The 14,409-nt window shown below is 37.9% G+C and overlaps 1 protein-coding gene across 1 annotated transcript in view; it reads right to left on the reverse strand.

The window, feature by feature from the left end:
• Positions 1-14,409, reverse strand: part of SV2C (synaptic vesicle glycoprotein 2C) — an 86,476-nt gene that overhangs the window by 16,318 nt on the left and 55,749 nt on the right. The window contains exons 4-6 of the mRNA XM_075019944.1: positions 6,931-7,064; positions 6,685-6,774; positions 2,216-2,326 (exon numbers count right to left, since the gene is read on the reverse strand). Coding sequence (XP_074876045.1) covers positions 2,216-2,326; positions 6,685-6,774; positions 6,931-7,064 — 335 coding nt within the window. The remainder of the gene's footprint in view (positions 1-2,215; positions 2,327-6,684; positions 6,775-6,930; positions 7,065-14,409) is intronic.

Consider the following 14,409-nt stretch of genomic DNA (forward strand, 5'->3'; position numbering starts at 1 on the left):
GGAAATACATTTATTTTAAATTGTGTTTTGAACAATTTTGTTAAATGATAGAAGATTTTTGATTCTGATTTGCTTGGTTCTTCAGGGCATCAAAGAAAGCAGATTAGCTCTTCGATACTGGTCATAGCTGTACTTCTCATACAAGTATGTTAATCTCCAGCTATAGCGACGTTGTGCACGTTCTGTGACTTTCCGGCTTCTTTTCATGCAATCATAGAATGGTTTGGATTGGAAGGGAGCTTTAAAGATCATGTAGTCCAATCCCCTTGTGATGGAGAGGGACATCTTCCACTAGATCGTGTTGCTCAAAGCCCCATCCAATCTGACCTTGAACACTTCCAGGGATGGGGCTTCCAGAACGTCTCTGGGCAACCTGTTCCACTGTCTCACCACCCTCATTGTAAAAAATTTCTTCCTAATGTCTGATCTAAATCTATCCTCTTTCAGTTTAAAACTGTTACCCTTTCTTCTGCCACTACAGGCCTTGGTAAAAAGTCTCTCTCTGTCTTTCTTACAAGCCCCCTTCAAGTATTGAAAGGCCACTGTAAGGTCTCCCCAGAGCCTTCTCTTCTCCAGGCTGAACAACCCCAACTCTCTCAGCCTGTCCTCACAGGAGAGGTGTTCCAGCCCTCTGACCATTTTTGTGGCCCTCCTCTGGACTCGCTCCAACAGGTCCATGTCTTTCCTGTACTGAGGACTCCAGAGCTGGACACAGTACTGCAGGTGGGGTCTCACCAGAGTGGAGTAGAGGGGCAGAATCACCTCCCTTGACCTGCTGGCCATGCTTCTTTTGATGCAGCCCAGGATACGGTTGGCTTTCTGGGCTGCAAGCACAGGTTTCGGGCTCATATCAAATTTTTTATACACCAGTGTGGACTGTGTCCGTTAATTCACCCTTGCTCTGATCACCTCAAACTTTCCTAATCTCTAGGCAGCTTCATTTCATTGTCTCAAATAAACCAGATATCTTGTCAGAAATGTTTTCTTCTCACTTCCCAGTATTACACTGCTTTAAGTTTAGACAAACTATATTCCATAATTCAACAGGGACGCACCCAGAGTTTTATCTATCATTACTTATGGCAGCTAGAAATTAGTAGTTTATATAAGGAAAAGATGGGACTACCCTCAGATCAGAGACGCTACAGGGGAGCTAACTGAGAATGGTGTTCTCTCTCTGTCTCTCATCTCAGGATGATATCCTCCTTTTGAAGAGCAGAGGCAGTCTGTCCTAGGAGATTTCAGCACACATCACGCAACAGGGAACGTGCTCTGATCCAGGGGCTAGTCCAGTGAGAGAACAAGGATGTGAGACAACAAAGCTGCAACTCCTTTAAAGCTGGTTTAGTAACAAGGTCAAATAATAACATTTCAGTCTTCAACTACTCCATTTTTGGACAAATAACTACAAAAGTAGACACTTTCTGGATTTTTTTTTTAATAGGGAAAATGCCATTTTTCCAAGCAAAGCAATTTTGTGACAAACCTTGGTTTACAACACTTAATCATAGCTCTGGAGAGCTTTAAGATGCCAGATTTTTAACAGCTGTGAAAAGCTATTTTTAACTTTTTTTTTTTTTAAATTAATTAATGAGACTTTTCTCGATTTTCATTAGAAAGTTCAAAGTTACTGCATAATTTTGGTATTGCAAGAAGGTAAAGGATACAGAGCACAGTCCCAGTGAGCTTGTACTAAACTCTCAGAAATAGCTCTAACCTAGTTTTCTGGTAAAACATTTGGCATGCCTAAACATACATGCAGATACTATGCCTTATAAAGGCTTTATTGACATTCATTTACACCATTTATTCATGACTTTACCATTTGTAAGTAATGTGGCTGCCTCAAGTTCCTGCTGATAATTTTTCATCTCATCAGGTGTCATGTCTTTCCATAGGTATATATTGATATACATTTCCAGTACCTATTTATTGTGGTGCTTGGGAATGTGGCTATGTTAACTATTAGCCATCACTTGTGTGAGGACCAATGCAGCATTTTCCTCCTCAGAAGCTGGGACCAACATTTGTGATTCAGCTGCGCCTCTTCTGGGTCAGGAAGCCAGAATCTTACACTGGTTCCTGAATCTCCCACTTGCATGGAAAATGAAACATTGCAGCTATCACCAGCATGATCTCAAGAAATCTATCCTATTTCTGAAGGCTAGTTAAGAAGAAGAAAGGTAATTACAGAACAAACAGAGATGTTACTTACACCATATAGCTCTGTGCGAATTCTAACGAAACACCTCCTGTACCAAGTTCCTGTATCACTCTCAATTTCTATGAGCTCGTCTATTTGCTTTGGAGTTTTGATTCTGTTTACCTAAAAGTAAAAACAGAACAGCAAATACTTGCATTTTCTTGAATCATTAACTGCCTGTTGAGTAGAGTTGGAAGGTTTTAATAAATCCCATAAAGTAAAAATGAGCACATATTAAACCTGTGTCTACACTAGAAATGCTTTAGAAATATAAAGGAATAGTAGCATACTATAATGCCAAAGTTTGTCATGGGTGCAACTGTGCTGGAAAACTCTACTTTCAAAGTATGCAGGAAATCCATTTCCTCTGACTGAAACAAGCTGTTACTATCAGGTTCTGCTAGAGTGTTGCTGTACATAACCCTAAAGCCACAAAGGATAAAGCATTATTTAAACCCTCAGTTAACCATGTCCAGAGTTTGCTATCAAGTTGGTTCTGACTTGCTATCACAGCATTGTTGAAAATCTATTGATTAAAGATACAGTAATGAAAATAGAAGTATTTGAAATGTCAAGAATTAGTAGTTGAACAGCATTTTTCTTTTGTTCTTATTTCCTGTAGTGTTAGATGGGGAACTCTCTTTGTCTTTGGGATGTTGACTTTAACTACCCTTTTTAATGAAGAGAGAAAAAAGTTAGGTGAAATGATCTGGAACCACGCATGTTATTGCTGTTATAAGCAATCATCTACTTCATCTAACGTGAAATGAGATAAACAGACATCAGGGGAAAAATACAGAATTACCAGTGACAGAGAATGTGATGTTGCCTACAATGCTAATTTTCACTTGCAGTGTCCTGTGTAGCAGAACAAGAATGTGTTATATGGTCTTTCCAGACACAACACCAGACAAACTTATACCATTGTATGGTTTTGGTTTTGGCTTCTGCTCTGATCCCAGGTTCAAAGTGATATCACAAAAGGAAGTGTATTCATCCACAGTTTTTTTTAAAAAGAAGACAAATAGAGAATGGGAAGAAAATAAATTAAGTGGGGAAAGGGACTGACACATAAGAAAGGAGGAACAAGAGACTGAGTGTTCAATGTTTGGCTGTAGTTTCTGAAGGTAGCAACAGCTTGTGTCTCTTCTTAACAGAATGAGGACACCACCACCCACAGATGTATCACAGTGGATTACAGGACATCAGGAAATAGCAGTATTGATGGTAAAGCTCTAGTTTTTTAGCCCACTGCTTTTACAGATGTACACTGTTTAAGATGCACCAGCAGCCTCAGCCTGTGAACAAGAATGAACAAAAGCCCACTAAGAGGTTTTAGCTACAGCCACCCTCATTTATGAAATACTGCAGCTCACTCTCCTGCCAAACCATGACTATATCAAAAGCCTGTACCCTTTTTGTCATGCCTCTTCCAATAGCAATAATCCTGTCTGCATCATTCCATTGATTTTAAGCTTTTCTTAAACTGCTTTTATGAAACATGTTATACAAAAGACTGAGCTGAGTCCTCCAAGATTATTTAAGACCTCATACATACAGACATCCTCACATACCACACCTCCGGGCAGAAAGGGCATGCCTTTTGAAATCACACTGTATAAACCAGTACCACTCTTGTAGGCTCAGGGGCAGCCTTTTCATCGTCCTGGCCACCTGACTCATTTGGAGCTGTGGAGGTTGGGGGAAACACATATATATCCTAGGACTGCTGTATGTGACTGGGGACAAAAAGCCCCTGGCCTTGATGGTTCTTTAACATAAGAAAAGTCCTATTGAATCAGGACAATGGTCCATCTGGACCATGCAAATTCAGCTGTCAGTATATGAAGAATGAAGGAAAAACCAATAAAGAATACCTATTTTAATGAAAATGGAACTTCTGTTTAAAAGCAATGGCTAGAAATATGCAAGGTTTAAAATTTTACAAAATCAAGAATGCTGCAAAGGAAAATGTTTGCAGAAAAAAAGATGAATTAATACATGGCAATGAAAGAGTGGAGAGGATTTTGGTTTTAAGGATAAAAAGATTTTTTTTACTTAAACATTTAAACCAACAGATCTAATGAGTGTATATTTTAAGGACCCAGGAAGGCAATTAAGCATGTATATAAATGTTTAACTTGGGTAGTCCCGTAATAGAAGATACTAACAGCTTACTACTATCTCTGTTAGTGTCACTGTTCTCATGAGACATTTTCAAAAGTATTAAGAGCCACCACCTCCACAGTCAGTAACTAGAATACACTCATTTTGGAGTTTGCAACTCTAAAACCAACTGTTCATCAGTTGATGCCTTCTCTGTTCTAAACCTTTGAAGATAAAATCCTCAATGAATAATGAGAATAAACATGACTTGTAAACAAGCTTCTAGGAAAAGATGACGTCAATACAATTAGGAAAACATATAAAAGGAAAGCACACTAAAACTATAGCAGTAATGGAGAAAAAGTTACGTCAGCTGTAGAATTAGAAAACACACTTTGATAAGTGTGTCTGATGTAACTAGTGACATGAAGTAGAGAAAAATAATAACGCATAAGTCATAGAATGGTACTGGATGAAGCAATGGAGTTTAGGAGAGCTATGTGAATAAATTACTGAGACAAAATGTCACAATATCCAGGACTAACTTATATTAAAAAAAAGGAGACACTAAAAGGATGTGCCCCCAAAATTATGCCTAAGTTCTTCGCTTTCTGGGTTTTATAAGATGAAGTGTTGATACTGTCAAGGAGGAGACAACAATGTGTTTTCTAATTATATTAATGCAAGCTAAAAATAGGGACTTCTATACATGTGTAACCTTGACATACAGTAGAGTATTTCTAATCCTTCAACTCCTCACTATCTGGAGTTGAGTTTTCCAATGTTCATGGCAGAAACTGACAGAAATCCAAAGAAAGTGGTAGTTTTTCCTTATTCATGCCTTATTCATGGCTGACCAATTAACAAAAATAGCTGTAAATAAAGTGCTGAGTTCAACATGGTTCAGTGTCACATTTTAACAACCATAGAGAGAAAGACTTGTTAGATTACAAGAACTGGAAACAAGCAGCATGTGCTTTGTTTTCTTCTCCACGGCTGCTTTTGGAAGTGATTACAATTACGTCAAGCTAATGTGAGACTGTGGCTGATCCTTCCTCCCACCTTTTGTCCCAGCACATTTCTGACTTCTTCTTAATGCCTAAACCAACACTGTAGGGGCACAGGGTCTGTGCTATGGCTGACTATGCAGTCAATGAATATCAACACTAGCAGAAGGAAAACAAAGAGTGACAGGGGGCAGGCATGCTCTGTCTGAAAGATGCTCAGATCAGCAAGAGCCAATTGTGAAATTACACCCTAGCTGTATGGTGTTAGGCAAATCCCTTTACTTGTAAATGAAATCAGAAAATAAAATATTAGGTTAGATGGGACTAGGCTTACGTCACCAGTGTACCAGTAAACGTGGTTTTAACATGATAGATGTGCTAACCAGACTTCTTTCAGGCTAAATATAGGAGTTCTTGAGCTTCTTCATGGAAAAAATTAAATGGGGGTGACAGAAACTACATCCAAGGCAATAAACTGCAAGTCTCAATGGAATAAAGTTATATGGTCAGATGGTCATTCCTCAAGATTGCCTGCAAATGCAGAACCTTTAAGAAGATTTCTTAATTGAGTTATATGCGCATTAAATTAAGAAGAAAGCCTCTGGAAGAGGAAAAACACCCCACACATGGCTCTCAGAGGGAGCAGAGTGCCAGCACTCCCACAGCGCAGCACAAGCTGGAAAGGCAGACTGGACTTCAAATCATAAAAATGCCTTCTGCTGCCTGGTTCTACTGCATCCAGGAAGAAAAAATTGTTGTGTATATTCTTCATAAATAAGGAAGATGCCATAAAGTATCCCACACCTGAATTGCCAATTTCTCCTCCAAATAGAAATAACCCATCAATAATTTGAACATGGCTTTTTCATTAGACCTGCAAGTCAACAAGATAGAGTTGAGCTTCCAAGATTTTTGAGAAAATTGAGTGTCTGAAATTACTATTTCACAGAAGTGAAAATGAATTTTTTTCAAGTATTATTTTAGCCAATAAAAAATGAAAAAAAAATTTCAAAAGCTTTAAAGACACAACAGCCAACTAATTTGGACTTCTGTGTGCCTATTAAGGGTGAAGTAAACTTAATAAATAAAACACAAATGGCATTTATTAAGTATCTTGGTACGCTAGAGAAAATTATCACACTGTGGTTCATATGCTCAAGAGTATGCTGGCCAAATGCTGGTATCTTAACATCTGCTGTATGTATAACAATTTCAGTAGGAATTCAGTTCTAATAGTTAGGTGTTTAGAGTGCAAATGACTGGCTTTTTCATGCAGAGTATTAATATTGATTGCTTAAGCCCTCCAAACCTTGCCAGTCAGCAAGCTTGCTGAGGTGCTAAGTGATTAGCTTTAAAAACAATACTCACTGTGAAGACTTTCTCAGGCTGACCACGAGCTCGCATGTTTGTGTCATGAATTTGCTTGAGTATCATCCAAGCTTCATCATGTTTTCCAACCTAAACATTTGATCAAAACATTTGAACAAAACACACATGCAGATTAAGATATTCCCCATAGTCACCAAATAATATTAATGCCTGTTATATAGAGGTCATGATGTAAACACAGAAATAATTTTGACTGGAATCTAAAAACCGTTCGGAAAGTTATACCTCCAGCAAGAACCGCGGGCTTTCTGGCATAAAGGTGAGGGCTACCACAGAAGAGACACAGGGCAGTGCGCAGACGATCACAAATACTCGCCAGCTGTGGAACTGGTAGGCAGACCCCATGCTGAAACTCCATCCTATGAAAGCAGAAATTCACAAAATGTAGGGAAATAAGGAGTATTGTGCATGGGAGTCTGCAGCTTCTTAGAGATGTAAAATGATTCCTGTATTTAAATGAAGCCTGATTGATCTCTCTACTTCCACAAGCACTGATGATTTCACAAATAATCTTACACTATGAATTTCATCCTCTTGCATGTGACTAGTCATGCTTGAAAATGACCATGTAATGCAGTGTGGGAGACTTCCTTATGCAGGGATGAAGAAGCCTCTTTCAAGTCTCTTAGCAAAATCTGCATGAAGGTAGTTACATGAACCAAACAGGAACACCATCACCATATGCAAGAATAAATATAAAAAGAAATAGTTTTCTATGAGTACTGGAAGAAGGGAGAATTAAAAATCTACATTCAGGTGATATATTTTCTGGAATTTTACAGCCTTCCTTATTATTATTTACTTTTTCTATAGACAGTTAATTTCAATACTCTTAATAAGAGTACCCTAATGTAATACAGCGCATCACATAAAGCATTTGCAGTGCCTAATTTTTGTCTCCATCTTGTTCCAGAGCACTATACCACGCCTTAAATTCTGTTAAAAGTAGACTGACACTTCCCCCACACACCCCATAATGAGATGTACAGGAAAAAATACTCAGTACTTAAACTTCTGTCTGAGAGGAACAACCTTAACACTGAAGTAGAGAGAGAATTTATGATTATATAAAGAGATTAAGAAAAAAGAACAAAAGCAAAACAGCTCTCCTCAACTGAAAAAAAAAATCTTGAGATATGTCTGAGTGCTGACTAATGAAATGTTGTAGAAGCCATTGGTCAAATATACTGAGAAGAACACAAAAGGAAATACTGGAAAACCTGTATGTGAAACTGCAGGGCTGGTAGTTCAGCTTTTTAGGAAAATATCTGTTTGTTTGGTTTATTATGACTGAACTACTGATATGCTAGGATTGTAAGAAACCTAAAAATTTCTCTTAAGGAAAAGAAAGATATTATTTGGATAACTACCTGGCCTTATAGTCTGGCTTCAATACAGCAGAAATTTTCGAGTAAAATTTTCAAGGATAACTTATTAAAAGATGAGTGGAAGATAAGAATAATGATAAAGGACAGAAGAAGTTACTGGAAGAGAATGGAATCCTGGTTAATGAAAGAGCTGATGCCAGATTAATCTGATATATTTCTTTGCTAACTGATTTTTCTAGACAAAAGACATGGTTAATTAAATCTGTCTGGATGACAGTAAACAACTGGTACGACGAGGTAAAAAATGGCCTATTAAATAGTTCTTCAAAGGAGTTATTTATCTGTTACATGTATAGTATATATTGGAACTTAAGGATTTCATGCTGTGGATCATAAATAAATTCTTGGAAAAAGAATCTGTTCTCATATTAAAGTACTTACATGTTACCATATGAAAAATATAGTCAACCCATGATTTATTTTTGCCCTTTATCAACAACTTGATGAAACATTTTGATCTGCATACTTGGGAACCTGTTTTTTCTGGTCTCCTACAAACTTTCTGTGTTTCTAAAATTATATCAGCTTGCTCTACAGCTTCATTTAGCCCTGCCATCTTTACCCCATGAAGACAGAGGTAAGATCAGTGAAAGTGTTGGCAATGATCTTGGAATGCCATGTAACTTTTTTTTAAGTAAGCCTCCAGATATACCTTCCCCCTCCGAAGTTCTCTCCAACAAAAAGAGGATGTCTAAAATTTAAGAACTTGGAATGAAAATTTAAGATTAAAAAATTTTGCTGTTTTTGGCTGGGATAGAGTTAATTTTCTTCATAATAGCTAGCATGGGGCTAGGTTTTGGATTTGTGCAGAAAACAGTGTTGATAATGCAGAGATGTTTTAGTTACTGCTGAGCAGTGGTTACACAGATTCAAGGCATTTTCTGCTTCTCACCCCACCCCACCAGCGAGCAGGCTGGGGGGACACAAGAAGTTGGGAGGGGACACAGCTGGGACAGCTGACCCCAACTGACAACAGGGATATCCCAGACCATATGACGTCATGCTCAGCATATACAGCTGGGGGAAAAAGAAGGAAGGGGAGACATTTGGAGTGATGGTGTTTGTCTTCCCAATTAACTGTTGCGGGTGATGGAGCCCTGCTTTCCTGGAGATGGCCGAACACCTGCCTGCAGAGGAGAAGTGGTGAATGGATTCCTTGTTTTGGTTTGCTTGCATGCACAGCTTTTGCTTTACCTACTAAACTGTCTTTATCTCAGCCCACGAGTTTTCTCACTTTTACCCTTCCAATTCTCTCCCCCATCCCACTGTGAGGGAGATGAGTGAGTGGCTGCGCAGTGCTTAGTTGCCGGCTGGGGTTAAACCATGACAAAAATACAAACAAAAAGGATGTAAAAGTGTATTAAAATTTACTTTTTACTGATTTTCAGAAAATGTCAACTTTTGGTCTTATGGAATTTCAAATCTTAAATAATATGGGCATACTTTACCTCTAAATTGGGACAGGAAGGAAATAAAGAAGGAAAGGTTTACAGTGACTTGATGAGGCAATTAGAAACCATACCTGTGTTTTGGTTATTATGTACACATTCTATTGTAATCATTAGAATCATATTCTTCATTATATATTTTAAACTATAGTACAAAATCGCCTGATACAGAACTTGCAAAATTATTTCCTTTCACTTAAGTTAATTTTCAGTCAGATCAGCTCACTGCTTTGAGTTGCTGGGCAGCTGCACAGCTGCTAGTGCCACTGGGAAGGCGGCACAGGATGGGGGTTTTCATCTTTCAGAACAGTGCAGCCAAAGTACTGGCTCTTGTTGTCATTAGAAACTGTCCCAGAAATACATGGAGCCACTGGTATATTTAGACTATCTGCCTTTCATTGCTCTGGTTTATGTTTTAGGAGAGTGAGCTGCACAAAGGGCACTTCTGTGGTAAATGAAATCAACCTGGCTTTATACCTGTTATAAAGCAACAGCAACATCTTGTGCTCTGTAGCCAGTTCTGGAAAACACTGGTGATAATTTATTTTAAGGTGTCATGTATTAATGTAAGTGAACCATACCACACTTAATTAAAAGCAATGAGTGCACTGTTCATCCGGCTGTCATCCTGACAACCTACAAAACATCTTTCTTACTGCTCAAAATATCTGAGGTGCATGTCAACTGAAATGTTCATTATGGTTTTTATTGCTCTTATTCTGTCTTTTTCTCTATGTATTGTATTAGCTGCTGCAATTTATCTTGTGATTTGCCATATCTGCTGAATTAATAATAATAATAGTGAATGTCAGTATTATAAGAAGCAATTGGTAGAAAACAAGCTAGCTGGAACACAGCTTTCTTGAGGTTGCTTTCCTGTGTATTCCAGCACCAGCACTAGATCAGCAAAACAAACATGTATTTTAAATGCAGAGCGAATTTAGATTTATTCTTATGTTTAAGACTTCACATTTTCCTAGGTCATGAGTTAATCTGGAAAATGGAGCCATTAGAGTAGCTCTGAATTTAGCTCACAAAGTGGCTTTCATTCCTATTGTACGTAAGTCCTGAAACCAAATGGAAGCATGTTTTTGGCTGTAACTCAATTTGCGTCTCCCTTCCCTGATTTATGACACAATAGCAAAGACAGAGCAGCTCTAAATGGTTGCATTCAGTGCACTGCACAGCAACCTAGAGCTAAACTTCACCCTTGCTCCCTGGCTATGCTATATTCAGAAGTCATTAATCTTGAAAATGGTGGCAAGTCCCAATGTTTTATGAATTGCAAAACACTTGGCCGAAATGCATCTTGGGAATGATGTGCTGTAGAGCAAAGTAAAACCTGCAATGACTGAATCTGAAGCTGATGCAGCAACCTTTGTGCTGAATACCACCCACCCACTTCACTGACTGCTGGAAAAGGCCAAGTGAATCACAGACATGGCAATTACCGATTACAGAAACACAGCAGCACGCAGCAGAGCATAACCAAAATGTATAAGATGCTAATCTATATCTAATCACCAATTTATATGTTGAACTCAGTGTCAACAAAATCTTCCCTCCCAACACAGCATTTCATCTGATCCATAATATTAATAAATTTAAAGAGTATTATAAGAAAGTTCTTGTGCCAAAGAAGAGAAAAGAGCATTTCTGTCATAGACTTTCTGAATAAATATAGAGGTAAACCTGTTCATATTATGCTGAATTCTATAAATGCATATTACCTGATAAACAGCTGGTATCTTCAAGGACAAGACTAATCTTATACAGTGGCTAGGTTCCTAGAGAGTAGACTGATGGGGATGATTTTTTTAATGTTCCAAAATGAGGGCTGAAAGGGAACATAATAGCTCTCTACAAATTCATAAAGGTTACACTAAAGTGTGATGTGGGCAATGAAAAATATGGGTGCCTACAAGCTCTGTGTAAATACTGGCTGGCAAGGGTAAGGTTTCTAAATAAAGTTGTGAAACAACTTTCTAAGAGACTAATATGGGGAAAGAATGCATAACTGAATAGAGGGATTTTATGGCATGGTTAGCTAAAGGCTGACCATTCTTGGTAACTTTTTTTGTTAGTCATTCAGTAAGAATCAGAGGAACTAGATTCATGGCACTGTCAAAAGTCATCAAAAGCCAAGTTTGCATAAACTTCTGTCTTTTGGTAGATCAGAGGAGGGAGCAGATGCAAGAATATCCTTAAAATTAGGGGTGGAGGAGAAAGCCAAGAAATTTATAGGGATTCTTCTGCAGAATAATTTCTATGATTTTATAACTTTTCTTATTTCTGTTTTACCACACAATGTTTGGTCAGAACTCAGCTTTCTAGCCTCAATTTTTAATGTTTTAAATTTCAAAAATTTCCACTAACTAAGATGTGTGATTGCTCTAAATTGCCACCTGGTGGCGCTGTTACCGCATTTAATACAAATACTAAGTTTAAAAAAAATTCTGCAGAAAGACTTCTACTATTAACTGTTGTTTTGTTGAGTATTTCCTAAGTCTAAGCTAAGTCAAAAACATAAGGAGGACTGGAAATATTTTACAGCTGGCAGCACTACATTATTATTACACTTATATTTAGTCTGTACTGGCATTACCAAGTTTAACTCCGAGTGCCATGAGGATTTGAGCCCATATATAGCCCATATATTTTAGTGGTGCTGATTAGAATAATGTTAAAACATCACTGAAACTGAAAAAAAATAGTTCAAGCAAGTTATATAACTGAGGAAGCTCAAACATTTTTACAAGACTGAGTGAAATACATGGTTTCTAGCAAATGCAGAAATAATGTTTTCAGAATTATTTTGTAATTGTATTAATGTGAAATTTCAGTAACACAAAGTAAAACACTTGTCTTTCCTGTCATTAGATAATTAATATCACATGGGAAAGCCAGTGATATTTTTAGCCTATATAGATAGATACTCTACAAACCCAGTGGCTCAGTAGGTCAGCTGCTGGTAATTTCTGCGGAAGGAATCTGAAAATAAAATAGCTGAAGTCTGGCACACCACGATAGAGGTACCTTAACAAAGGTGCCTGTAGAATATTCTCTAACTCTTATCCTCATCTGCCTGACTCTTTAGCTGATGCTATTATTCTCTGGGAGCCATGAGAATCAATAGTTCAATGAAAGAAGAAAGTAATAGTGTTAAACAGATATATTTTACAAATACATTAAACTCAGACTTGGTCTGCTGACACTTAAAACTGTGATTAAAAGGAACAAGCCATTTTCTAAAGACACATTTCCTCTCCCACAGAGGACAGGGTTGTCAACCACTAACACTCATCACTTCCCTGTACTGACATTGACCTTCACCTGAAGACCTGAGATTATAAGGTCTCCAGTCACTCTGGTAACTTATCTGCCATTCAGACAAGCCCCAGGACAGCTGCAAGCAGGACTGACCTCGCATAGAAGATAATTTGCTCTCTAATACCATCAGACAAAACTGCTCCATCCAGTGCATGGCACTGTAGTCTGGATGAAGTCTCCAGCTGTAGTATCTCTGAACAGTGAGATCAATAATCCACTTTTTAAATGTTTCTAATACCTGCTGTAGTACTGTCCAGTATTACTTTCCATTGAGGAGGAAGTTTGTATATCCCCATACTTCAGACAATGATATGGTATGATACATGCCCAAAATCTGAAGTTTAGTAATGATATGTCAGCCTTTCACTTAACCTTATACATGCTCTGCGCAGAAGATAGAGCTGTTAGGTTTGTTTCCTTGCTATGGAAATGCTAATGTATCTGTGACAGGCCTTATAGAAAAAAAACAAAACATAAAAAATAGCTCAAATCAGAATACCTAGCAAAGCTGGAAGAAAAAAAGACAAGGGAAGCTTGTAAGTCATTGTGTGCATGGATTGCAATTGTCTGTCTGAAATCTGACGTTCATTTGGCCCTACATTATGTTTGTATCAAGATGCTGTGACTCACAGTAGCCAGTACAGGCAAGAAGTTAATCTTTAAAATGGCAGAAAAGATGAATAGATGTAATCATGTAAGAGAATTAAACCAGCAGTTCCTAATAAGAGAACTGCAGGTACCCAACAGCCTGGTCATATCATCTGTCTAATCTTGGCAGATGTAGAGGTGGCAAAGGATGTTTAATTAGTGGTCTATTTATGAATAGGAAATCAGGATCTCACCTTCCTAGCTAGATAAACATACATGTAGGGACTTGAAGTAGGCTGTTGTCGGTATTGAGCCTAGTGGGAATGACATGTGTGTATCCTGACTTCAACAAAGGAAGCTATACTTGCACTTCCATTTTCTCTACTGGGAAGGAGACTGAGCCAACTAAATAAAACAGAGACATGAATAAGGCAAAATCACTCATTAGCAGTTCGCATTTTATGAAGTCTCAACAGGGCAAAGGAGAAGCTATACAGAATCAGAGAGAAAGGGCTTGCAAAATAAACTGACCATTATAAATTGTCTACATATTTGCCCCATATTCTCCCCTTCAGTGGACTATTCCAAAGACTCAATAGTTATAACAAACAGTGGCAAAAGAGTAGAATAACTTTCACAAGAGGCAGCTCACAGCATTTTCAGAATTGGTTTTGCCTCTTCTGCCCTTACTATATGACTGAGAAAGGTATGATAACAAAAGGATTCCTGTACACTTCACAGAGTTGGACAAATTACCTTTTTACTCATGTAAAGCAGGGCTGAAACAAATAAGTTTTAATGATTACCCATATATACAAAAAGCATGTTAAAAAGAAAAAAAGAAAAAAGATCTTGGGTAAACGTACTTTGCACAAAACTTTCTGGTCTGAATGGAAGCTGTAAGAGTCAGCTGACAGAAAACCAGCTGCCAGGATATGAACATTCCTCTC

Source organism: Buteo buteo, chromosome Z (genome assembly GCF_964188355.1).
Source record: "Buteo buteo chromosome Z, bButBut1.hap1.1, whole genome shotgun sequence".
Taxonomy (NCBI): domain Eukaryota; kingdom Metazoa; phylum Chordata; class Aves; order Accipitriformes; family Accipitridae; genus Buteo; species Buteo buteo.